Source organism: Bemisia tabaci, chromosome 2 (genome assembly GCF_918797505.1).
Source record: "Bemisia tabaci chromosome 2, PGI_BMITA_v3".
Taxonomy (NCBI): Eukaryota; Metazoa; Arthropoda; class Insecta; order Hemiptera; family Aleyrodidae; genus Bemisia; species Bemisia tabaci.
The window spans coordinates 579180-600799 of NC_092794.1; the positions used below are offsets into that span (position 1 = coordinate 579180).

The window sequence follows — 21620 nt, forward strand, 5'->3', positions numbered from 1 at the left end:
AATGAAATTTTTGACTTACAGCCCTCCAAAGCCCCGAAATTTTTGAGGGGTTGTTGCCTCCATAATTTTGGATCAACAGGGGTCATAGGACACATCAATACAAAGGTATTGATCTCTTCTCCTAGGAGACTTTTAGATTCAAAAATCGGATAATTTTAACGCCTAAAGTGTCTAATTGAAATTTGCCCATAAAATGCCCCAAAATACCCCGTAACTCAAAAAAAGGGGGGTTTAGGGAAAAAAAGCATGGAACAGAAAGTTTTTATTTTCGACCATGGAATTAAAATCCGAACTCATATATCCTTCCTATTTGATATATGTGAGAAACGGGGGCGCTCCCCTAATGTTCCGTCAAAATGGGGTTTTGGGGGGCTGAAAATATTTTTATTGAATCCTTAGGACATGATTTACCCCGAAGGCTTTTCGTCTCGATTTCCGGCCGTGTCTGAGAAAAAGATAGTGGACGGGTGCTCTGGAACACCCGGTATAATTATTATATAAATTTATCAAAACTGGCCCTTCCTCAATTCATCAAAAAAAAGAAAAAAGAAAACTGAAAAAAGGTCTATTTTGGGGCTTCTTTAGGTGGTGGGGGCAAGCGTACAAGAATTTCTCGGTGCGTTTTTTCTGGGGAATAAGGGATCTTCATTAATGACCAAGGCACAATTAACCCTTAAACAGAATGTTTTCTTCTAATTTTCCCAAAATGCCTAGACTACCCATTAAAAATATTCATTATCATTTTCAGATAGTCTAGGGTAACTGTAAGATACAATTTTTCGATGACTTTTGGAGAAATTACAATAATTACCATGAGTAGCAGTAATAGGAATTACAAAAAGAAAAAAATTATTACGAGTTTTTTCCCCCGAAGTTTGACTTTCATAGGTTCTCCCGGTTCTTATGCTACAATGCAGAGTAAATAGGATATTTCTAGGTGTAGAAACCAAATGCACCATCCATATTTTTAAGTATTCTCCAGTCTTCCTGGAGAGGTATTGCGTAGAAGTTGCAACTTGTGGAGTATAAAGCACTTAGCGTTTACAGAGTATTTTTAGACATGAAAACTGAATCTGTGTTCAAACTTGTTGATGCTTTACTTTGCAAACCGTCTGAGAGGAATTTACAGGGAGGAAACCCGCAGAAGCGCGTTAAAATGGGAGCTCAAAATACCCAACTTTGGGCTCGTTTTTTGTGGGTTAATATTGTTAAAAAAATCTTGGAAATTTCCTGTGAACTATGCGCACTCTCTAGTTTTCAAAAATGCAGAAATCAAACATTACTGAAAAAGCTCATTGTTAGGTTTAAACTACGAGAACCTTGCTTACTGAATCATTTTTAGAGGCAGAACGGAGGAATTTTCCAGGAATAGGGGCCATGGGCTTATTGACTCTTTTTCTGGATTCTTAAGAGATTGATTCTGTATACCCTACCGTATGTATACATGAAGTTTCACGTTGACATTTCTGATGACAGAAACACGGGTTGTGGAGGTGCCTCCAAAAGGAAGGTCCATCGGTTAAGGGAGTAATGGTATGTACTTCACTTAAAACTCCTCTCTGACGGTTTATCAAGAAAAGCATTGGGAAATTTAGAAAACAGGATCAGTTTTCATGCCTAAAAATACTCTGTAAAGCTCAAAATACCCAACTTAAACTCGTTTTACGTTGGTTAGTATTGTTCAAAAAAATCGGAGAAAATTCCTGTGAACTATGTGCACTCTAGTTTTCAAAAATGCAGGAATTAAACATTATTGAATAAGCTCATTTTAAATTAACAGTCACCTGAGAGGCAACCAATCTCTTTAGTGTCCAGCTGATGGCATTTTTGATTTCTGCCACAGACACAAATCTGAGGTTTGAATTTCATCACTCAGGAGGCAATGTCATAGAGGATAAAACTTACCATACAAAGCAAATTCACTAGTTAAATTTTGTTTTGTTCCGTTGGTGATTGGTGGGATTGTAGGAATACCAGATAAATTGTGCCTACTCGTGTACAGGTCGTATTCCTTGATGCTTTCCAGAACAGTGGTGCGGATCCAAACACAAAGATTGGTTGCAACAATATGCATCAGACCAAAACGTGCGACCACCTTGAATCTATGAATGTTTAACTGAAATCACAAATACAATGAGGGCAGGTTGAAGAGGATGGACACTGATGAAAGAGAAGTAGTTAATCATGAAAAATTTGTTGATTGTAAAATTGGACAGAAAAAAAAACACAAAAATTATGCAATGCTATGTGATACCAAAATCAAAGACAGTAAAAGCTTATGAAAAAAAGCAAAATTTAAGCAATATAAAGTAAAGTTTGATTTAAGTAATAAAAAAGTGAAGAGATTGATATGGTTTTATCCGACGGAAAATCTCTGAAGAATTTAAATAAGACAATTTCCAAGTTTTCTGGGATTTATTATATATTATCAGAAAAAAGCAACATCGGAATTCCTTTAAATGTTTAGGTATATTTTTCATGGTAGCATAGTTTTCTATGCTGCCATGAAAAATAAAAACATGAAAAAGAGTAAAGAAGAGTAAAAACTCACCCGAGAATTCATGAAGATGAAGTACATCTGCATGAAAGTGAAGATCATTTGAAGTACAGGATTGATGCCCTTCAGGATTTGGTAACACGGGGAATTGAATGGTGTTTCAAAAAAGACCCCAAACTCAAGTCCACTGTAAATCATGGTACCAAGACCGAACGCTGAAAATACGACCAACTTTCTAGAAAACCTCAATATTTGAGTTAACACTTTACTTTACGCTTATATTACCTTATATTCACAAAGAGAGGTAAAGAGAAAAAAACTGCCGTTAATTCAAGGATAAAAAAATATAGAAAAAATGAAAAATGGAATTCTGACACGAAAATCCATTTATTCTTCCATATCAACGGTGTAAGTCAGCAATCATATAACTCGGTTTGCGACGTCACAGACTTCCTGTCATACTTTATTTTTAAACGGGAAACTACTCAACGGCAACTCATTAAAACTACCGTGATTTTTCTTCTCGGTGCGAAGAAAATTCTGCAAAAACTTCAAGGAATGATGTCAATTTGTTCTCCTTCAAAAAAATAACACAGAGGCGGAGATTTTCAGACACCGCAAACGAGTTATGTGATTGCCGACTTACACCGTCGATATGTACCTTAGTCAACATAGGGTGACACAACAACTAGATGAGAACATTCTTCACACTGCACTGACTAGAGTCTGAATATAATCTATCTGCAAAGAAGAACTGTTTTTTGAGTTTTTTGTTGAACAGTCAAACCCTCTTTTTGACACACTAAGGGTAAATCTATTATCCACAAGAACTATCTCAAAAAAGCATGAGAAAAAGAAACTCACCAATTGCTCCAACGCGTAGGAAAAAACTACCATGACTTTGGCTGCTATGTGTTGTTTTTCGTTTGCGGCCAAAATTGGCTACAATAGGAGGGCTAGGCTCGTACACTTGAACTGAATCTTGAGATGGAGTTTCTAATCCTTTCTCTTTCTTCATAGCAGTTGTCACCACACCCTAGGCATAAGTTAAGATTTATCTAAAGCTCAGAAAAGTAAGGAATTTCTCGGCACAAGGGGCGTCACCACTGTGATTTGATTTTGAGGGTCTTTTCATTATAGTTCGTACAACTTGACGTAAGTCCTAGAGCTTTTGTGAAAATGAAAGGAATTTCTGTTAAAATCGAAGAATCATACCTAAGTTGCAGCTATGGCATTCTTCTTCCTTTTGGCACTAAAAAAGATATGAAAAGAAAGGACTGCGTGCAAAACGGGCCATTTGGGGCTCGAGGCGGATACCTTTAAGACTTGCCCTATTCATTCACCTAAGAATGCTCCATCTTTTCCCAAAGTTTCAAGCCCCCCAAAAATTTTGGGCAGACACGGCGGGAGGTCAAAGTTAAAAACCGGCGAAATTTCCGCGAATTTATTACTCGAAAACCAAGAAGTTCCGGAAAACGCGGTTTAAACGAGCGTATTTAGCGTGACGAGAGCTATCAGAAAATGTAGAACGTCATAGGGTTTTGTCAACTTCAACTCGAGTTATCGCCTCCGAAGCGCCGAAACGCTCAAAAAAAATCCCTTATTTTTTCACGTTCGGGCCGATTTAAGAAAAAGCCATTTTTTAATTTTGATGAAAAACTGATATGTTGTCCTTGACTATCTGTAGCCCCTCTAGCTCTTTCCTGCATGCTGGGGAAATGTTTTGGTCGCGAGTTATAAGAGCGGAAAAGAGAGAAGGTCGGGAAAATTGGCTAATTTAAACTGCGCGCGCGGCGATGATCGGAAGGAAAGCATCCCCTCCCACTCAGTTCAGCGAATCACACTCCTCTGCCGACCTCGCATTGTTGCCACATGTCTCCTGATCCGTCGCCGCGCGCAGTTTAAAATAGCCGATTTTCCCGACCTTCGCTCCTTTCCGCTCTTATAACTCAAGACCAAAACATTTCCCCAGCATGCAGGAAAGAGCTAGAGGGGCTACAGATAGTCAAGGACAACATATCAGTTTTTCATCAAAATAAAAATTGGATTTTTCTTAAATCGGCCCGAACGTGAAAAAATAAGGGATTTTTTTTGAGCGTTTCGGCGCTTCGGAGGCGATAACTCGAGTTGAAGTTGACAAAACCCTATGATGTTATACATTTTCTGAAAGCTCTCGTCACGCTAAATACGCTCGTTTAAACCGCGTTTTCCGGAACTTCTTGGTTTTCGAGTGATAAATTCGCGGAAATTTCGCCGTTTTTTAACTTTGACCTCCCGCCGTGTCTGCCCAAAATTTTTGGGGGGCTTGAAACTTTGGGAAAAGACGGGGCATTCTTAGGTGAATGAATAGGGCAAAGGTATCCGCCCCGAGGCCCGTTTTGCACGTAGTCCTTTCTGAAACTCTGTAACTTGATCTCAGAAAAAAGTAGGGTTAAGCAGAACGACCTTGATGCGACCAATCACGAGTGATCTCTGTCAGCAGCTGCAGATATCTCTCTCCCACCGTGAGCTATTTCTCTCGTACTTACAGTTTTAGTCTTTATTATTAAACTTACAAAGCTCGTGTTTAGTTGTAAACATTCCAGACTTATGCTGATAGAACTTATGAGTCCCAGAATTTAATATACCCATTATAAAATTTACATAATCACTAATTTCGGAACCAGATTTTTGAAGCACGACGTGGTGCATTTTTTCGGAACTACACCTGAAGATTCACCTTAAATAGGCAACTTGAAAGCTACAGGTTATGTTATCTCTCATATCAGCTTGACAAAGAAACAACACAAAATATTCTCTTTTCAATGTAAAGGTGATATTTAAGTGCAGATTTTTTTATTCAGGAAGCTAAACAAATTACTCGTCATTCTCTCCAGGAAAATTAAGTTAAGTCTAAATCTGCTGGATTTATTTCCACCCAAGAGCTAGTCGTTTTGGACGCGTGGCGCGCGTCTGTCACGGCTGACCAAGGGGCTGGGCCCCCTAGACCCCCGGCCACTCGCCAGTCGCCGTTGACATTCTGCTCGCTCCACAAGCTATTTTTCTAAGAAGTTGGACATATGATCACTATGATTTATAAATTTTGGAGACCCTCAAGGAAAGAATGATTTTGTCACAGAACCTTGTTACCGGAGCGTGCCATCATTAGCACATTAATGAATATGTGGAGATGAAGCAATGATGGGGATCGATCATTTCTTCAAAAACGCATTTGACTGGGACGCTAGTTCCATCCAGTGGAGGAAAGTGACAACTGTGGATCTCCTTCCGCGATTTGACACGCTGAAGAAGCAAAAATTCATCTTCACTTCCTGGGTAGATTATCGGTGGCATAGGGGTCTAAAAACTGTTCAACGATAGTGTAGTTCGAGCTCCGAATCGCTCTGAGCCCACTTGTGTTTTTTTTCTGATACTTACATTGTACATAGGGTGTCCCAAAAGTACTGCCCCTTTTTCCACAGAGGGCGAAAGAATGCAGATATCAAAATGCGGTTTGTGTGAGGTTATAGTCCTAGTAATTACCTATAAAACAAGACCAAGTTGAGCTCTGTAGCTTAAAATTTGACCGAGATACAGCATTTTGAAAGTGACGTGTCAAGGTGCCGCCTACGAGATTTTCAACATTTTTTACGAAAGAAAAAACCAAGTTTAAGAATGAAACGGTTTTAAAAAGAAGAAGAAGCGGCCAGAAACATATGGCAACACTGTGTTTTAGGCGGCATTTGGCAACGTGTAAGCGCCCCTATGCAGACCAACGACATGCAGGATTGAAAGTGTCCGCTAGTGCCATCCAAGTTGGTCAAGCTTTCCCGGCACGTCAATCTGAGTTCATCCCTCTGTCGTTTTGGAAGTTTCTTTCGCGATGAGTACCGAATTAAGAAAAGAACAACACCACGTTATTCGTTATTGTTTTCGTCGAGGAATGTCAGTAAAAAACACTTTTAATGAAATGAAAGGCGTGTATAAAGACGACTGTTTGGACAGAAGTAGCATTGGTCGTTGGTTTAAATCTTTTTCTGGCGGCCGCGAATCGGCGGAAAGTCCCGCGAAACCGGGCCGACCGTCTACCTCCACCACAGACGAATTAATCGGTACCGTTGCTGCTGTTGTTCGAGGAGACCGTCATTTATCCTTGCGTAAGTTTCAGGTGTTGCTTGACATCTCAAAAAGTTCATTGCACCGGATCTTAAAGGACCACCTGCAGATGCGTCGTGTCTGTTCGTCCTAGGGTTCGTCCGTAAAAAAATGTTGAAAATCTCGTAGGCGGCACCTTGACACGTCACTTTCAAAATGCTGTATCTCGGTCAAATTTTAAGCTACAGAGCTCAACTTGGTCTTGTTTTATAGGCAATTACTAGGACTATAACCTCACACAAACCGCATTTTGATATCTGCATTCTTTCGCCCTCTGCGGAAAAAGGGGCAGTACTTTTGGGACACCCTATGTATATAAATTTCTCTGATGTTTTTGTCTTATTCTCTCTGATTGCATAAGTAGTTATATCCTCATTTCATTTACTTTCCCTTTCATTTCTTCCTTTGAGGTAGCATATGTGTCTATTTACAATTATTATTATTATAAATAGCTTTCCCTAGTATACATTTGATGCTTCAAACGAAACCAATTTGTTTTAATGACATTTCCGGCTAAATCATGGGTTTTCCCAGGAAGGCAGCCTCTCGTCCCCCCAGACTCTACTGTTGCCAGAGAAGTTGCTTTTTCAGCACTTTTCCCAGTTCAAACTCATGTAAAATATTCACATCTACCCCACAATCTGCCAACCCCTCGAGTGAAATAGAAAAAAATAGAATCGATTAAAAGGTGGAATCCTTCCACTCTTTATTTTATCCAAGTATATGTATATTGCTGCTTCTAGCCGTTCTACACGCGCTTAAGGGGCTGCGCCTCCTGGACCCCCGGTCACTCGCTGCGCGAGCCATTTTTCTGAGTAGGTAGTAGGACATTTAATCACTATACAGGGTTGCCACAGAATTTAGAAAATGAAATTCCCTGACATTTCTCTGACACATTTTGGTGAAATTCCCTGAAAATTGAAAATGTGACCGATGGCTAAGAAGGCATTATTGAAAATAGTTTTTAGGCAAAATTTGTTGTTCGAAACCTCAAACCCATCTTATAGAGCAAATGAAGGTGATTATACAAATTTTCCCTGACAATTTCGTCATTTTCCCCGATTTTTTAAAATTCCCTGACATTTCCCGGTACTCCCAGTTTTCCTTGAATGTGGAAACCCTGACTATAATGTATACATTTTGGAGACTCTCGAGACAAAAATTATTTTGTCACAGAACCTTAATAAAATAATCTGATCAAATAAAAAAATCTGCCTGGAGGTAGAGTAAAACCTAAAAAATAAAAATTTTGACCAACAAATATTGAAAGTCTAAAAAAAAAGAACATTGGAACTGGTCAGTTTTTAAATTAAAAAAGTCTGGAACAAATGAAATGTAGAGGAATAAAATTTTGATAAACAAACATTACTTAAAAGTCTAAAAAAACGAAATGAACTAGTCAAGTTTTTAAACGAAAAAAATCCGGAAAAATGAAACTTAGAGGAATAAAATTTTGACATACAAGCATTAATTAAAAGTGTCACATTAAAAGTTTTTTCCCCTCCCTCTCAATAATAAGCGTTTGGTTTACGTGAGGCAGCGCTTGACCCCCCCCCCCCCCGGTAAGACACCTCTTGACCCCCCCCCCCTCCCCTTTAGTGCCTTACGTAATTTGTGGACGGCCCCTTTACAGGCTCTCAACCAGGAGTTGTAAATTGATAACTCTCTCTCACGCTGAAGCGTTTGTGCATTTTCGTTCGTGCCCATGTGCGCTTTCGCGTTTGTTCGTTCTCGTTAAATGTTATACTTGTGCGTGCTGGTAAGTACAATCGCAAGCACAAAATTTTTGGTATAACGTAAATTCATGACATACTAACAACTAATAATAGTCACTGTTTCCAGGGCGGTGTCAAAATTTGTTTACTAATGTATTTGACACAGTAAAGAAATCTGAATTGGCCTTGGAGCAAGGCAACGATGGAACATCCCGTCAGTATTAAACGTGTAACTGCAGTTTGTAGTGATCGTAAAGGCCAGTGTCCAAAAATGCGTTGGTGACTTCCAAATTAAGTCAATACCTACTAAGGTCCTCACTACCCGTGTAAACAGGCCTGATGACAAGAAATCGGGAGGATGCTTAATAAAGTACTGACCTGGAATAAATTGGACTGCTTTTTGTTGGGTTGCGGAATATCTGGGCCTGAGCCGGTGGTACCTTTGTCCTTGCCGGCTGCGTGGGTTTGCGCATCTCCTGCTCCGCCATCTTTTGCCTCTTTCTCCTTCTTTTTGTCTTTCTTCTTTTCCTTTTCTTCTTTCTTTTTTTCCTTTTCGTGCTCCTTTTCTTTAGCTTTTTCTTCTTTTTCCTTCGCTTTCCTATCAGCTTTTTCTTTCTCTTTGGCTTTTTTCTCTTTCGCTTTATCTTTCTTTGAAGATTTTCGATCCGAGTTACCTTGACAGCACGAGCTCTCTTGCAGAAGGAAGCAGAACACGTACAGCAAGAAGAATATACTAACCCCGTATAAATATGTAAAGAAACCCTGCAGAACACACGAAAAAATAGAAATACAGTAGCTGCAAAAAAAGGATAAAAAAACAAAATGAGTATAAGATTAGAATCTTAACAAGATGTACAAAGAGAAATAGATACTTTTAAATGCGGAGTATAAAAGGTAAGCACTAGAGGAAACCGGCACCTTGTCGTTTTTAGCCAAATGCATGCTCATCTTTAAGAGAAAAAAAAGTCACAAATCTAAAAACAACCTATAATCGTGCAGTCGCTTGGGTACGTATCTTTCCATTCAACTAAGGCTCGTGGAGCCACAGTAATGCATTTCGCCACAGATTATACATACAAGCCTGGGCCCCCCTCATAACTTCTAAACGAAAAATGCTAGGGATTTGAAAATTGGGGAATGTTCCTAAATCAGAGGGAACTATTTTTTTACTTACCCAAAATTTCGGGGGGTTGATCCCCTGAGGGGGGGGGGTGGACCATAACTTTTTTTTTTAAAAAAAGGTACCTCTGTCTTGTGATACATCATTCGAAAGGGCTTAAAAAAATTTTTTTGGGCGTAAATCGATTGTCAATATCTCAATTTTTAACACAATGGCGGCTTATCCAAAAGTCTGAGCCCCCCTCATAACTTATGAGCAAAAGATGCTAGGAATTTGAAATTTGGGAAAGTCCATGGGTCACAGGGAACTACTTTTTGGCGTACCTAAAATTTCGGGGGGCGGCCCCCCTAAGGGAGGGCGGGCCTTGACTTTTTTTTTTTTAAAAATGGGAACTCCTCTAGTGATAACATTATTCGAAAAGGCTTTTAAGAAGAAAATTTTTGGCGAATACCGATTGTCAATATCAATTTTTAACAAAGTGGCGGCCAAGAAATGACGGGCATTCTTATGTGGCTTCCTGGCTTAGTTGAAGTCTAAAGCGCACTTGGTTTCTGATTGCATTTCGTCCGTCAGTGGATTCTTTTCGATCTCTTGAACGTAAAAAAAAGAGAGAGAAAAAAAGAAAAAACCGGCGCTCCGCCCCGGTATTTGGGGGGGCTTGGAGGGGGTAACCTCCACACCGGTTAAAATTGAAAGTTCAGAGTCCCCCTGCGCCCCATCAGAAAAGTCTCTGAGGACAACGGGACCCTCAAATTCGGATTCTTTGGGATCGATTACCTCTGAGGCTCTGAATACACATTTTTTCCGAGTCTCCACGTCAATTTAACGAACTTCAATTTTTTTGAAAGGGGGCTCTGTCGCCCGCCTTTAGGGGTCGGTGTTTTGGACACGGATGGGCCGATTTTGGATTTCTTGGTGTCGATTTCAGTTAAAAATTTCCGTACGTTCTAATTCCGATGAAATAATTTCGAAATTTTGACATAAACCCTGACTTTTGAAGTACGGAGCCCTCTTTTACCCCCCAAGGGACGCCAGGGGGCTCTGGGACCATGAAATTCGGATTCTTTGAGGTCGATTCCCTATTCATCCCCGCGATCCTGGACTTCGTGCGACCCAATTTAACCAAAAAAAAGGCCTGGTACGGTAGGTCTGGGCCACCCTGTATACAAACATGAATTTGAATGGCATATATTTTCGTGATCTACGACCCGTGATCGGTGCTCTCCACAAGGTCTCGGGTCTGGGTCCGACATCATGGGAGAATGCAACAGTGTATTTTCTTCGGAAAATACACTAAAAAATCTCTGGCAAAGGTGAGTAAAAGTGTCTTTTCTCGTCATGTTTGCTGTCATTTCAGGTCGATTCCTATTCAGGTTTAGATCCTGATCCCATCGATGTACATTACGAAATGTTATTCGTTTGAAAGTGTATATCTTGAGTTCGAAGGAGAGGGGAAAAATGGGGATGGCAGTGCCTGTTTTCGAAATACTTCGATTAACATGCAAAATAAGTTTTAAAACACCAATTTTTCATATTTTCGACGTAGTTTCATTTTTTTGGTTTTCAACCGCCCGATGGCAATAGCAAATTGTATATCATCTGTGCATACATTTAACACCTCAGCTTGATTAGAAAAAAAAAATCGAAGAGACTATATTTCATGAGACATTGCAGTTTGACCAATGAATGACCAAAAATCGAAAATTAAAAAAAATTCTAGATTAAGACTAATGAAATCATATTTAGCTTAATTTCGATTGCATTTTCAAAATTTACAAAAAAAATTGGTCTATACCTACACTCTGCTGGATATATGATGGATTGATAAAGATTGTCACCATAGAGTGTCAAAGAAATGTATGTTGAGAGTATGAAAATCACAAAAACGGGCGTTTCCGAAAATCGCTAAAATTCATCCCATCGTCGCGGTTCGATATCTCGTGGATAGAACTTCGCATGGGAGAACTTTTTCCGATAAGTCTCTCAGAATCTCGTACAAATTTTGAGCCAAATCGAAGGGGGTCGAGTTCCGGATCTGGTTTTGACAAGGAATGACCCACCCTCGATTCCGCCCCGTCTTTCTGCTTCGCACTTTCCTTTGATCTGCCTGATGGCTCACTCGGTGGAGAACACGCTAGACTGCTAAATTTGAAATGGACGATCGCTGAGCGGCTAGTCCTCCGAAACTGGGCTAGAGTTCAAAATTAGAATGAAAATCAAAACACGATGATGAGCCGATACTCTGTCAAAAATGAGAGCCAGACGAAAATGCGCGAGAAATTTAAAGCGCAAGTAAATCAACCAACAAGTGTAATACGCAGTGCAAGAGCCGAGAACTTTGTAGGTGATTCTAGGACCTCAATGTAGATCGTTCTCAGTTGGTTGGGAGCACTTGTTACGGTGGCGACAACCTGAAATCGTGGAGACCTTTCCAACTTTACAGGACCTCTCCACATTTCCTCTAACTGGATGAAAGTCAATTGAAAGTTGTGGAAAGATGATGAAAGATGTGGAATGACCCAAAAGTTGCCCTTTGTTCATCATCCTCCCAAGAAAACTTACTGTTTTTTTCACGGTTCTCTTCCAAGTCTTTACACATTTCAGTCTGAATTCTTTTCATAATTTTCCCACTGACTGAAAAATATCAATGGTTGAGGGAAGAGGCTACTAATGTTGAAGGATGTCGAAGATTATGACATTTTCAACATATTTTAACAATTTGCGCTTTTTCACGACTTTGCTATTTTTTCCCTCAACTTCGAAACATTTCCTCGACTTTTCCAAATTTTGGGATACCATGTGAGTTCTTTGAATGAATGCAACTAATAAGATAAAATTAACCCAAAGACATCATTCTAATGATAGGTTGACAGCATGTACATTCGTGCATCGTGAATTGCGTAGTTTATTTTGCTTCTAGATCAATTTGATACAATACGCACTGAAACGCGTAAGACTCATAAATTCGGGCATCAAATATTTTGACAAAAAAAGAAAAAAAAATCACTACTTTTGAAATTGCCGGCAATTTTGTGGAAAGGAAACCGGAAAAATGTGGAAAGCCGGCGGCCGGGCGCGTTCGAATATAGAAGCTTGGAAGATTCTACATCCCTGGTTCCAAAAAGCAACAATGGAATAATTTGGTTTGAATAAAAGGTCGAAAAAGTACCCTCCCGAAGGGTACAAATCGCCCATGAACAGTCTATAATTTCTTCGCGCACGACAAGAAGCAGACTAGAGCCGGTCGGCGCAGGGCGCATAGAGTATTTTAAAATACCTGCGTAGTTTTTCGGAATATGTACCCGGGTAGGTACCCGGGAGTATTTAGTAATTTACGCGTATATTCTACAACAACGATGATTTAAACTAACCCGTTCCAAAACGCACATTGCACACTTCGAAAACTGGTTATTGGACACGTATTGGAGTTCGCGACGTTGCAAATTTTCCGGTTTCCCTTCTTCTTATACTCCTTTTTAATTGAAAACTAATCATGCTGAATTATGAATGGCTAGCTTATACATATGGAATAAGTGCTAATGACTCAGAAACGGTTAAGTTTTTAAATGAATATTCATTCCATGGGAAATGGAATAAAAACAGGGGAAAGTCTTGAAGTTCTAAAATTGGTTATGGGAAATCCGGAAAAAGTAAAGTAGAGGATGTGCAATGCATTTTGCAGAGTTTATCTAACACTAAGAATTACATACTAAGCTTCGAACAAGGAACATACCTCGTAGCACTCGACTGGTAACTTCAGTGTGATCACCTCGGAGAGGACGTAAGCAATGCACATGACGATGAGAAGTTTGGCGTAGATGAAGCTTAGAAATATGAACTGCGACGTCCTGAAACCACATAGAAAAAAGGAAACATTAGGCGCAGCAGCACTTGACGTGAGTGCAATCTGAAAGTCATCCTATAATAATAATTGTGATGATCTTTCTGAGGTAGTATCCAATTTTTTGCGTTCCTCGCTTGACTCAAATGGTCCCTACTATTGGTGCACTGATGACACATGCCAAGAGCCTCTTCACAATGATGAACATAAATACATATCATAATATGACACGAAGTATGTTAAACACAGAAAGAATTCTACATTCCTTAGCAAATCTGAGGAGAGGCTAAGTTTTTGCGGCATCGTTTCGACTAAAGATCATATATTTACATCGTCATCATTATTCTCACACATGGATAAAACAACATTAAGGCTGGACCATAAAATGTTTTCGGAGCGTGAAGTCAAGTGCTTGTGCTTAAGGGGCAGATACACCTGCGAGCTAGACGCTCGTCTTGAGCGGCGAGTAGGCTTTCGGCTGTGTTCGGCAATCTTCGTAACCAATCAGGTCGCACCTCACCACTCGTAACTCGCCCAAAGTAGGATCGGGTCCTACTTTTCGGATCAAGACGCGCGTGTAGCGCGCAGGTGTATCTGGTCCTTTAGGACCAAAGATCCCCTCACTGCGAAGCCCATGTAGTAGCATGCTAATGTAAGATTCTTTAATTTTATCACAGCGTAGTAAGTCTGTGCATTGCAAAGCTAATGCCGCTCTGGTAAAGCTGGAGAGAGCACATGACGGCCCCAGTCAGTAAGTCAATAGTGGATTAAGTATGGCACGTGAGAGTGATGGAGTGATGCGTCCACTGCCTGGGCTCTGCGAGAGGACTGTTTGCACTGGCCCCCCAAAATGACCCATTTCAAAATTCAATGTAATTCATGATCGAGGGTCACTTCCGGCCTCCAAATCCGGAGATAGTTTTGTCCCTAGCCCTTCAGTGAAACGTTGTCGTTTCCTAGAGTTCCTAGAGAGAAACATCTTCACGCCCATAACTTTTGAACGGTTCAATGCATTTAAAAGCAGTTTGTTCGAGTAGATAGAATATGAAAAACTATGAGTTCATAGGCATTTTTTACCAATCGTTCTAAAATGTAACAAAATATACATCATGTTTTGGTTTAGTCCAGGTGTAAAAATACACGGAAAAAAATCTCATAGCCAGAGAGTAGGTGAGATTCACCATCTTGGATTCCCAGATTCGACCCCTGAGAACAATTTTGCTACGAGTACAAATATAAGATGAGTAGAAACCTCAAACCGAGATCAGGTAGACGTAGACAACAGAGATGGTAATTCGCTACAACATTGCTGGGCGGGAGCGCCGTCCTCTGTCGACGTCCCGCACAACGTTGCTGCGAAAGACCTTCAAAGATGGTAAACTGACCTATATCGACGGTGAAAGTCGGCAATCACATAATTCGATTTGCGACGTCGCAGACTTCCTGTAATACATTATTCTTTAAACGGAAAACTACTCAACGGTAATTCCTTAAAACTGCCGTGATTTTTCTTCTATGTGCGAGGAAAATTCTGCAAAAACTGCAAGGAATCATGTCCATTTGTTCTCCTTTAAAAAAATAACATAGTTGCGGAGATTTTCAGACACCGCAAACGAGTTATGTGATTGCCGACTTGCACCGTCGATATGGATGTTAAGGGTATCAATCATGTAAGCAAAGGACAACCTAATATTTTAGTAGACGCTGACCGCCTCGAACCGATACGCAGAAATCATTCCGACGCGGAATGGATCCGCGGGAGTCGCAAATCTTGGGAATCGCGGTTATGGGGTGGTGGAAGACGGTTAATCGAGTAAATAATTCTCGAATTCTTGAGAAGGAAACTATCTAAAACTATGAAGGAGAGGCCCCAATTTTGAACCCAATGTTTCAGCGACTTCCCGAAGGCGGATTTCCTTGAAACTTTGTACGCATGTGCGGTTCATGCTGAATGGGTGCACTTCGTCGTCCGATTTTCGAAATTTTGATTCTAAGGGTTGAAAACACGCTAAAAAAGGGTGACCCGTGTGTTAGAGCGGTGTTCCGCGATCGATTTATTGCGTCTCGATCAGTTGTTTTTTCTGTCTAATTTTGGAGATTCCGAACCGGAGCAGTGTTGCCGAAATCACGAAATCCGTAATTTCACGTTATATTTTCATATGTGTTAAGAATGTTGTGAAGGAAACTATTGTGTATAAGGGAGGTGCTGTAACCGTAACCGAGATGTTGAGATTTTTGGCCTACCTCGGGGATTGAACCTAGGACCTACCTGCATCCGACACTAGCCGAAGACCCTGACGATTGAGCTATACCGTGCGATGAAAAACCCGTCCGAAAATCCTGGATATAACTTCGATTGGAATGGGAAACTAGGATATTCAATCAGAATAGATTTGTTCATTTATTCATTTTATTTAATTACTTACTTTCATTTTTTTAACATTATTTAATTAACAACTATATTTTATTTCTTTACTTTATGTCAATATTTTTACTTTACTATTTTTCTTTGATTATTTATTTTTTATTTCATTACTTTATTTTTTTTACTTAATTTTTTTTTTTTATTCTTTATTTCTTATCTTTTACTTTGTTTCAATTTTTTTACTTGATTTCTTTTTATTTAATTGTTACTTATTTTTTAATTCATTGCTTTGTTTTAATTTTTTCCTTTACTTAATATTATTTTTCTTTGATTTTTTAATTTTTGTTTCTTTATTTTTTTTTTTGCAATTTTTCACTCTTTTACAAAATTCAGTATTTCACTTCATTTTACTTTTTTTTTACTTTATTATCAATCTCTTCGTGATTAATTTTAACTTCATTTTTATTTATTTACTTTTTTCTTCTAGTTTTCATATCGAGTATTGGCAAGCCTAGAGGGGGAGAGAAGAGACATTAGAACTAGCGCAAGAGGGTCATGTAGCCATTAAGTAAAACTTCAAGGCAGAAACCAGGAAACAGAAAAAAGAAGAATTACACTTTCGCTTGTATTCTCAAAGAATTGATGTAAATATAACATTGGCAGAAACTTTAAAAAATTCAAACTAGGATTATTTTTATGATTTGCTTAAATGCTTCTACAAATAGCATTGAACAAAGCCACTTAAGCTACTTACTTAAACAAGTGAGATTAAGGGGAATAGAAAAGAAGAAGAAAATACCACTCTAAAGTAGTGAAGCCACTGAAAATGGGTGAGTTGAAAATGAATTCTTGAAAATTTATCAACATACTTTCCCTAAGTAGCCCATATTTGATTGCTTTCTTTTACGACTCGAAGTTGGTAAAACTCGAACAATTGATTGGGCATTCTACTAAAAAAATACTTTCAATGAGTTATCTGAGATGGTGACCCTCATAATTGACAAGTTTATAATTTGCACTAGCGCATTCTGAAGTTCAATGAGCTAACTTGAACCGTAGCATCAACCAAAAAAAAAAAAGATAGGTGAAGCGCAAGTGCACTCGGTGGCACAATGAGTCAACTTTATGGTGCAGTTTACCATCAATTATGTCTCGACGAACAAATTTGTACGAGGGTCATCCGAAAAGTAAGGTTCCCTACCTTGTATCTTCCGAACGAAAAAAGATAAATCAAATCGGTAAAAAGACACATATTAGGCATACTCTAAGCTTTAAAATAAGTTTTTGAAAATCGGTCAAGGAGGTTGCGCGAAAACTTAATTTTACTGAGACAACCTCCGGTCGCCGCGTGCCCACCTTCGAGGTCAGGATGCGCGGACAGTCGATTATTTCAGACTCGGGTATTCGACTCTAGACATCATATAAAAAAAAAAATTTTCAAAGTTTTCACGGAGAAGGTCTGAACATAATTTTTGACGCAGTCTCCACATCTTTTTTGATATTTCTGGTATCATTGCAGCAGCTTCTTGATGCCGTCCGCCTAAAAGCTCTCGCCTTGGCTCCGAAACCAGTCATTGACAGCGATCTGTACCTCTGAATCGGTTGGCAATCGTTTTTCATCAAGTAATATGTTCCGTTCGGTAACAGATGAAAGTCACATGCGGCTAAATTAAGAGAGTATGGAGGCTTGGGGGAAAATTTCCCGACGCAAAGCAAACGATTCAGGGGTACAGATCGCTGTCAATGACTGGTTTCGGAGCCAAGGCGAGAGCTTTTAGGCGGACGGCATCAAGAAGCTGCTGCAATGATACCAGAAATATCAAAAAAGATGTGGAGACTGCGTCAAAAATTAAGTTCAGACCTTCTCAATGAAAACTTTGAAATTATTTTTTGATGTGATGTCTAGAGGCGAATACCCGAGTCTGAAAAAATCGACTGTCCGCGCATCCTGACCTCGGGGGTGGACACGCGGCGACCGGAGGTTGTCTCAGTAAAATTAAGTTTTCTCGCAACCTCCTTGACCGATTTTCAAAAACTTCAACTTATATTAAAGCTTAGAGTATGCCTAATATGTGTTTTTTTACCGATTTAATTTATCTCTTTTCGTTCGAAAGATACAAGGTAAAGAACCTTAGTTTTTGGATGACCCTCGTAGTAACTGGTAGTAACTAATTGAAAATGATTGCGTTAATAAAGGTGTTGCTCACCATACAATGGTGTTGGTTTTTCTATCTATTTTCCAGGTTTACGGCACCAACTTTTAGTCAACTAAACCAAGATGGTTATCCGCGCACAGTCATTTTTTTCCGTAAATGGTTAACCTAAATAAATCAACATTGCAGCTTTTTAACGGTTAATTCGTTTATACCGTTTAACGATTGTGTCGCGAGAAATGGGCTTTCAAAGTTCAAATTAACGTGATTATTGAGGTCCTACGGCATTTGCACGGCTATGTACTTGGTTCGCAAGTCTTATCCCTTGTAAATCACTCATCAGGCCTCCAGGACCCCTTTCCGGTGCTAGGGGAAATCTCCCAACCTTTCCTTGGATCTGGGGAGTCCCACAAATCTTCCTTGGTGGATTATTCATGAAAGCCTCCTCCCTCTTTGGTGCATTCTCCTTCTGGCTCCCCACATAAAGTTCCTGGTTCCGCCCACGTGTTAACCTGGTATGATCTGCTGTGATCTTTTAGATTTAAAAGTGTCCTCCTTAAATGAGCAGAAAATATGCACCGTTCGCTCAACACGGAACCAAAACGAACAATACATAAAAAGTTGCAAAAGAAGGTCGAAATAAGAGATGGGTTATTGATGTTATAGAGAGTCGGGTTCAATTAGTTGAAAAGTGCATGGGGCAATTGATGAAGGATCAAGATCAGCACCAGTATCTGATGTTACAGTTCCACCGATCGACAAATAAAAGCGTGAGCCAATCAATACCCATACGGTCAACGCATTCGAACAACAGCTCGTTTAATGGAACCATTAAATGAATAAGACTCGATAATAAAACGATAATAGGCGCCGATCGCCAACTCGATCGAAAGCAACTCCACCGACAAGCGGAAAGTCGATCGAATCACGGGTTTTCAGATCACGTGTTTGCGGATCAGATCACGTGTTTGCGGATCAGATCACGTGTTAGCGGATCAGATCACGTGTTTGTAGATCAATTCAAGAGATATTGTACACAAACTCACCGGTTTTTTGTGGATACATGGCTTTGTCGATCTACTTATGGATTTATTGATTGATATTAGTTGATCGGGTGCCAATATCTGTCAAAGCAATGCAATCTATTTACGTTTTCATTTTTTTTATAGATTACATTAAATGACACGGTTTTATTACTTTATTTTATTTTTTTACATTTCTTAAATTGTTTTTAAAATAATTTTGAATTTTTTAACTTTTTTCAACCATTTTTCATTTCTTTACTTCACGGTTGGTTGGCGTGTCGATTAGGTATCAATCGGTTTACGAGTTCTTTTTCAATCAATGCAAGTCAATTGAAACGACATACGGCATAAAAAACTCCGAAAGTGACAAACTACAAACCATCGGCAATGGGAAAACTTCTTTTTACTTCATTTAATTATGTTGACTGCGAAAGAGGGTTACAAGACAGGTTTTTTTAGGGTGGGCCGATTCAAAAAAAATGCCGGAACTTAGACATCCCTGGCAGAGCAAAAGAGACCAAATACTCTCGAATGAACGTTAAAACAAATTCAGTAGCTACTAATACGTCTTCAAATGATGATCGTTGCGTACCTATGTGGGAGTTGCTTAATCTGGGCTCTATGCTTCTTGGCCTCGGCTTCCTTGTTAGCGGCGTTGTTCTTCTCGATGGTACCAGTGCCTCCCCCCTCGGTACCATCACCTCCGCCACCCCTAGTGCTGGACACCTTGGAAACGGGTAGCGTAGCCATGTTGTCTACGGACTCGACGTCGACCGTTGCCACTTTCAAATCTCCGCCGCCGCCTACCATGTCTGCTCCACTTAAGTCCTTTAATGGAAGCTCACTCGATCACCACAAACTCCACTTTCGGATCGGGTTTCGCACCAAACATTCGTCGACTTACCGAAAAATTCGCCCGCAGAATCGTAAGTCACAGCTTACTAATCTTCGAGAAAATGATGAAGAATATCAGGTAAAGTAAAACAACCATCTTTCTTACGCCCGATCTTCACTAACCGCCTAATGAAGGCTCTCAATTCGCACAAGAAGTAGCTTACGATGTACGTTAATCTACACCGCAAAAAATTAACTATGAGATACTTGGGAGAGGGGGGGGGGGCGAAAGGCGTTACAAATTTGGTGCCCTAAAAGTCGTGTTTTGTTCGAAACAACAAAATGTTTCCGTTTCTTTCTAGTTTTTTTACGCGATTCTGAACAACCAATGAGAGAGCAACTTCCAATTTTAGGTTAGAAAATAGCGTAGCTTTTGGGAACAACATGGAAACGACTTGCTATAAGCACGTTGCAGTTGTTGTACAACAATGTTGCTGTAGAGGTTCCCAAATTTTGCGCGCGAAAATAAGTCCCGCCCCCACAACACAAAACAACTTCGAACAAAATGCGATTGTTTTCATAAAATGTTGCGAGTGTTGCCTCCGAACAAAATACGACTGAACTACATGAAGCCTGCAAGAGACTGAACAGACGCCCTGCAACTCAGCGTTTTTAATATCTTAGCCGTATTAGTAGCCGTCAATTTTAAAAGAGCGTCAAATACAAGGTAGAAGATACAATAATTTGCATCCATCTTCTTATTGACTCGTTCAATACGAGGACTGCAAAATTAAGGGCTTTGATTCTAGCTAATTTCAAACGGCGTGTTGAGTTGAATATTTAGAGAAAATAATAAAAGTTAAGGAAAAGGACTCAGGAATAATGAGAAATTGGAAATGGCTACAACTGAAGGAGATAGGAAATGCTACGGAAAATGCGGAAAATCCTATCGGAAATCTCTTTACATACTGGAGTGAAGGATCGTGATGAACTAGCTCATTCCGCATTACCCGTGACCCAAAATAGGTAACTCTTAGAATGTCAAAGCACTCAATCTCGTGTTTTTGCGAAAAAGAAAAGCTTTGTCCACTATGTTTGTAATCATTCGTTAATTTGTTTGTTTTTTGTATTACCCTTAAAAAGTAATAAACTTTGGTGACGGAAAAAAATATAAGGCGGGCTTCTCTCGGGAAACTTAAAACTGGATACGAGTGGAGACGAAATTTGAAAATATTAATCCTGATTTCATTGCCTATTCCTAAATTTCGTCCTTCTTAAATACCATGTCTCATTCCACTTTCCAAAATTTCGACCAAGTTATGCGATTGAAATTTTGGGCACAGCTAGCGTTCACGTTTTGTATCTAGTCACGGTTTAGGTTCCGCCCGGATGTACATTCGTTTTTTTCATTCATTATAATTTCTTTGAGTATGTTTCATCTCATTTCGAAAATGTTGACATTAGCTTGGCTTTATCTGGAGGTGAATTACTAACTTATAATGCAGCGTTGTCACTTTATACCGACCGTTGACTGATTCATGCAGATGTATTAAATTGGTGACTTAGTTTTTTGGACGAGACGAATCATTCTCGACCCCGATTATTGGGCCAGTTATACAGGGTGTCCCAGGATTAAGTACGAATATTGAAGGAGTCGATTCTTTAGGTCAAAAAAATATGTTTTTGTAGTGTAACTCTTTTACCTCCTCTTTCCCTGGAGGGCCACCCACCAACCCCCACCCCTCTCGCGCCCTATTCAGTCCCTACATCTAAAAAACGATGAGTCATAGCGAAAGAACGCACGATATATTTTCTCAATATTTTTTCACGCTAAATCTAATGGTGCCGTCGAAAATCAATTTAATCGCTAGAAACATTAATTTTGGCATTTTTAGGTTCAAGACCCCCCCGAAATCCCCCCTCAAATTGAGTTTTC

General features: G+C 39.6%; 1 protein-coding gene across 5 annotated transcripts in view; it reads right to left on the minus strand.

The window, feature by feature from the left end:
* The window catches only part of OtopLa (proton channel otopetrin-like a), a 130150-nt gene that overhangs the window by 34470 nt on the left and 74060 nt on the right, over window positions 1–21620 (minus strand). For 2 of the 5 annotated variants that reach the window (XM_072296494.1, XM_019043865.2), the window contains exons 2-7: window positions 19443–19921; window positions 13200–13314; window positions 8725–9108; window positions 3362–3533; window positions 2552–2712; window positions 1906–2116 (exon numbers count right to left, since the gene is read on the minus strand). In XM_072296494.1, coding sequence (XP_072152595.1) covers window positions 1906–2116; window positions 2552–2712; window positions 3362–3533; window positions 8725–9108; window positions 13200–13314; window positions 19443–19660 — 1261 coding nt within the window. In that variant the 5' untranslated portion in view covers window positions 19661–19921. The remainder of the gene's footprint in view (window positions 1–1905; window positions 2117–2551; window positions 2713–3361; window positions 3534–8724; window positions 9109–13199; window positions 13315–19442; window positions 19922–21620) is intronic. The other 3 variants (XM_019043864.2, XM_019043867.2, XM_072296495.1) reach the window with 2 other exon arrangements.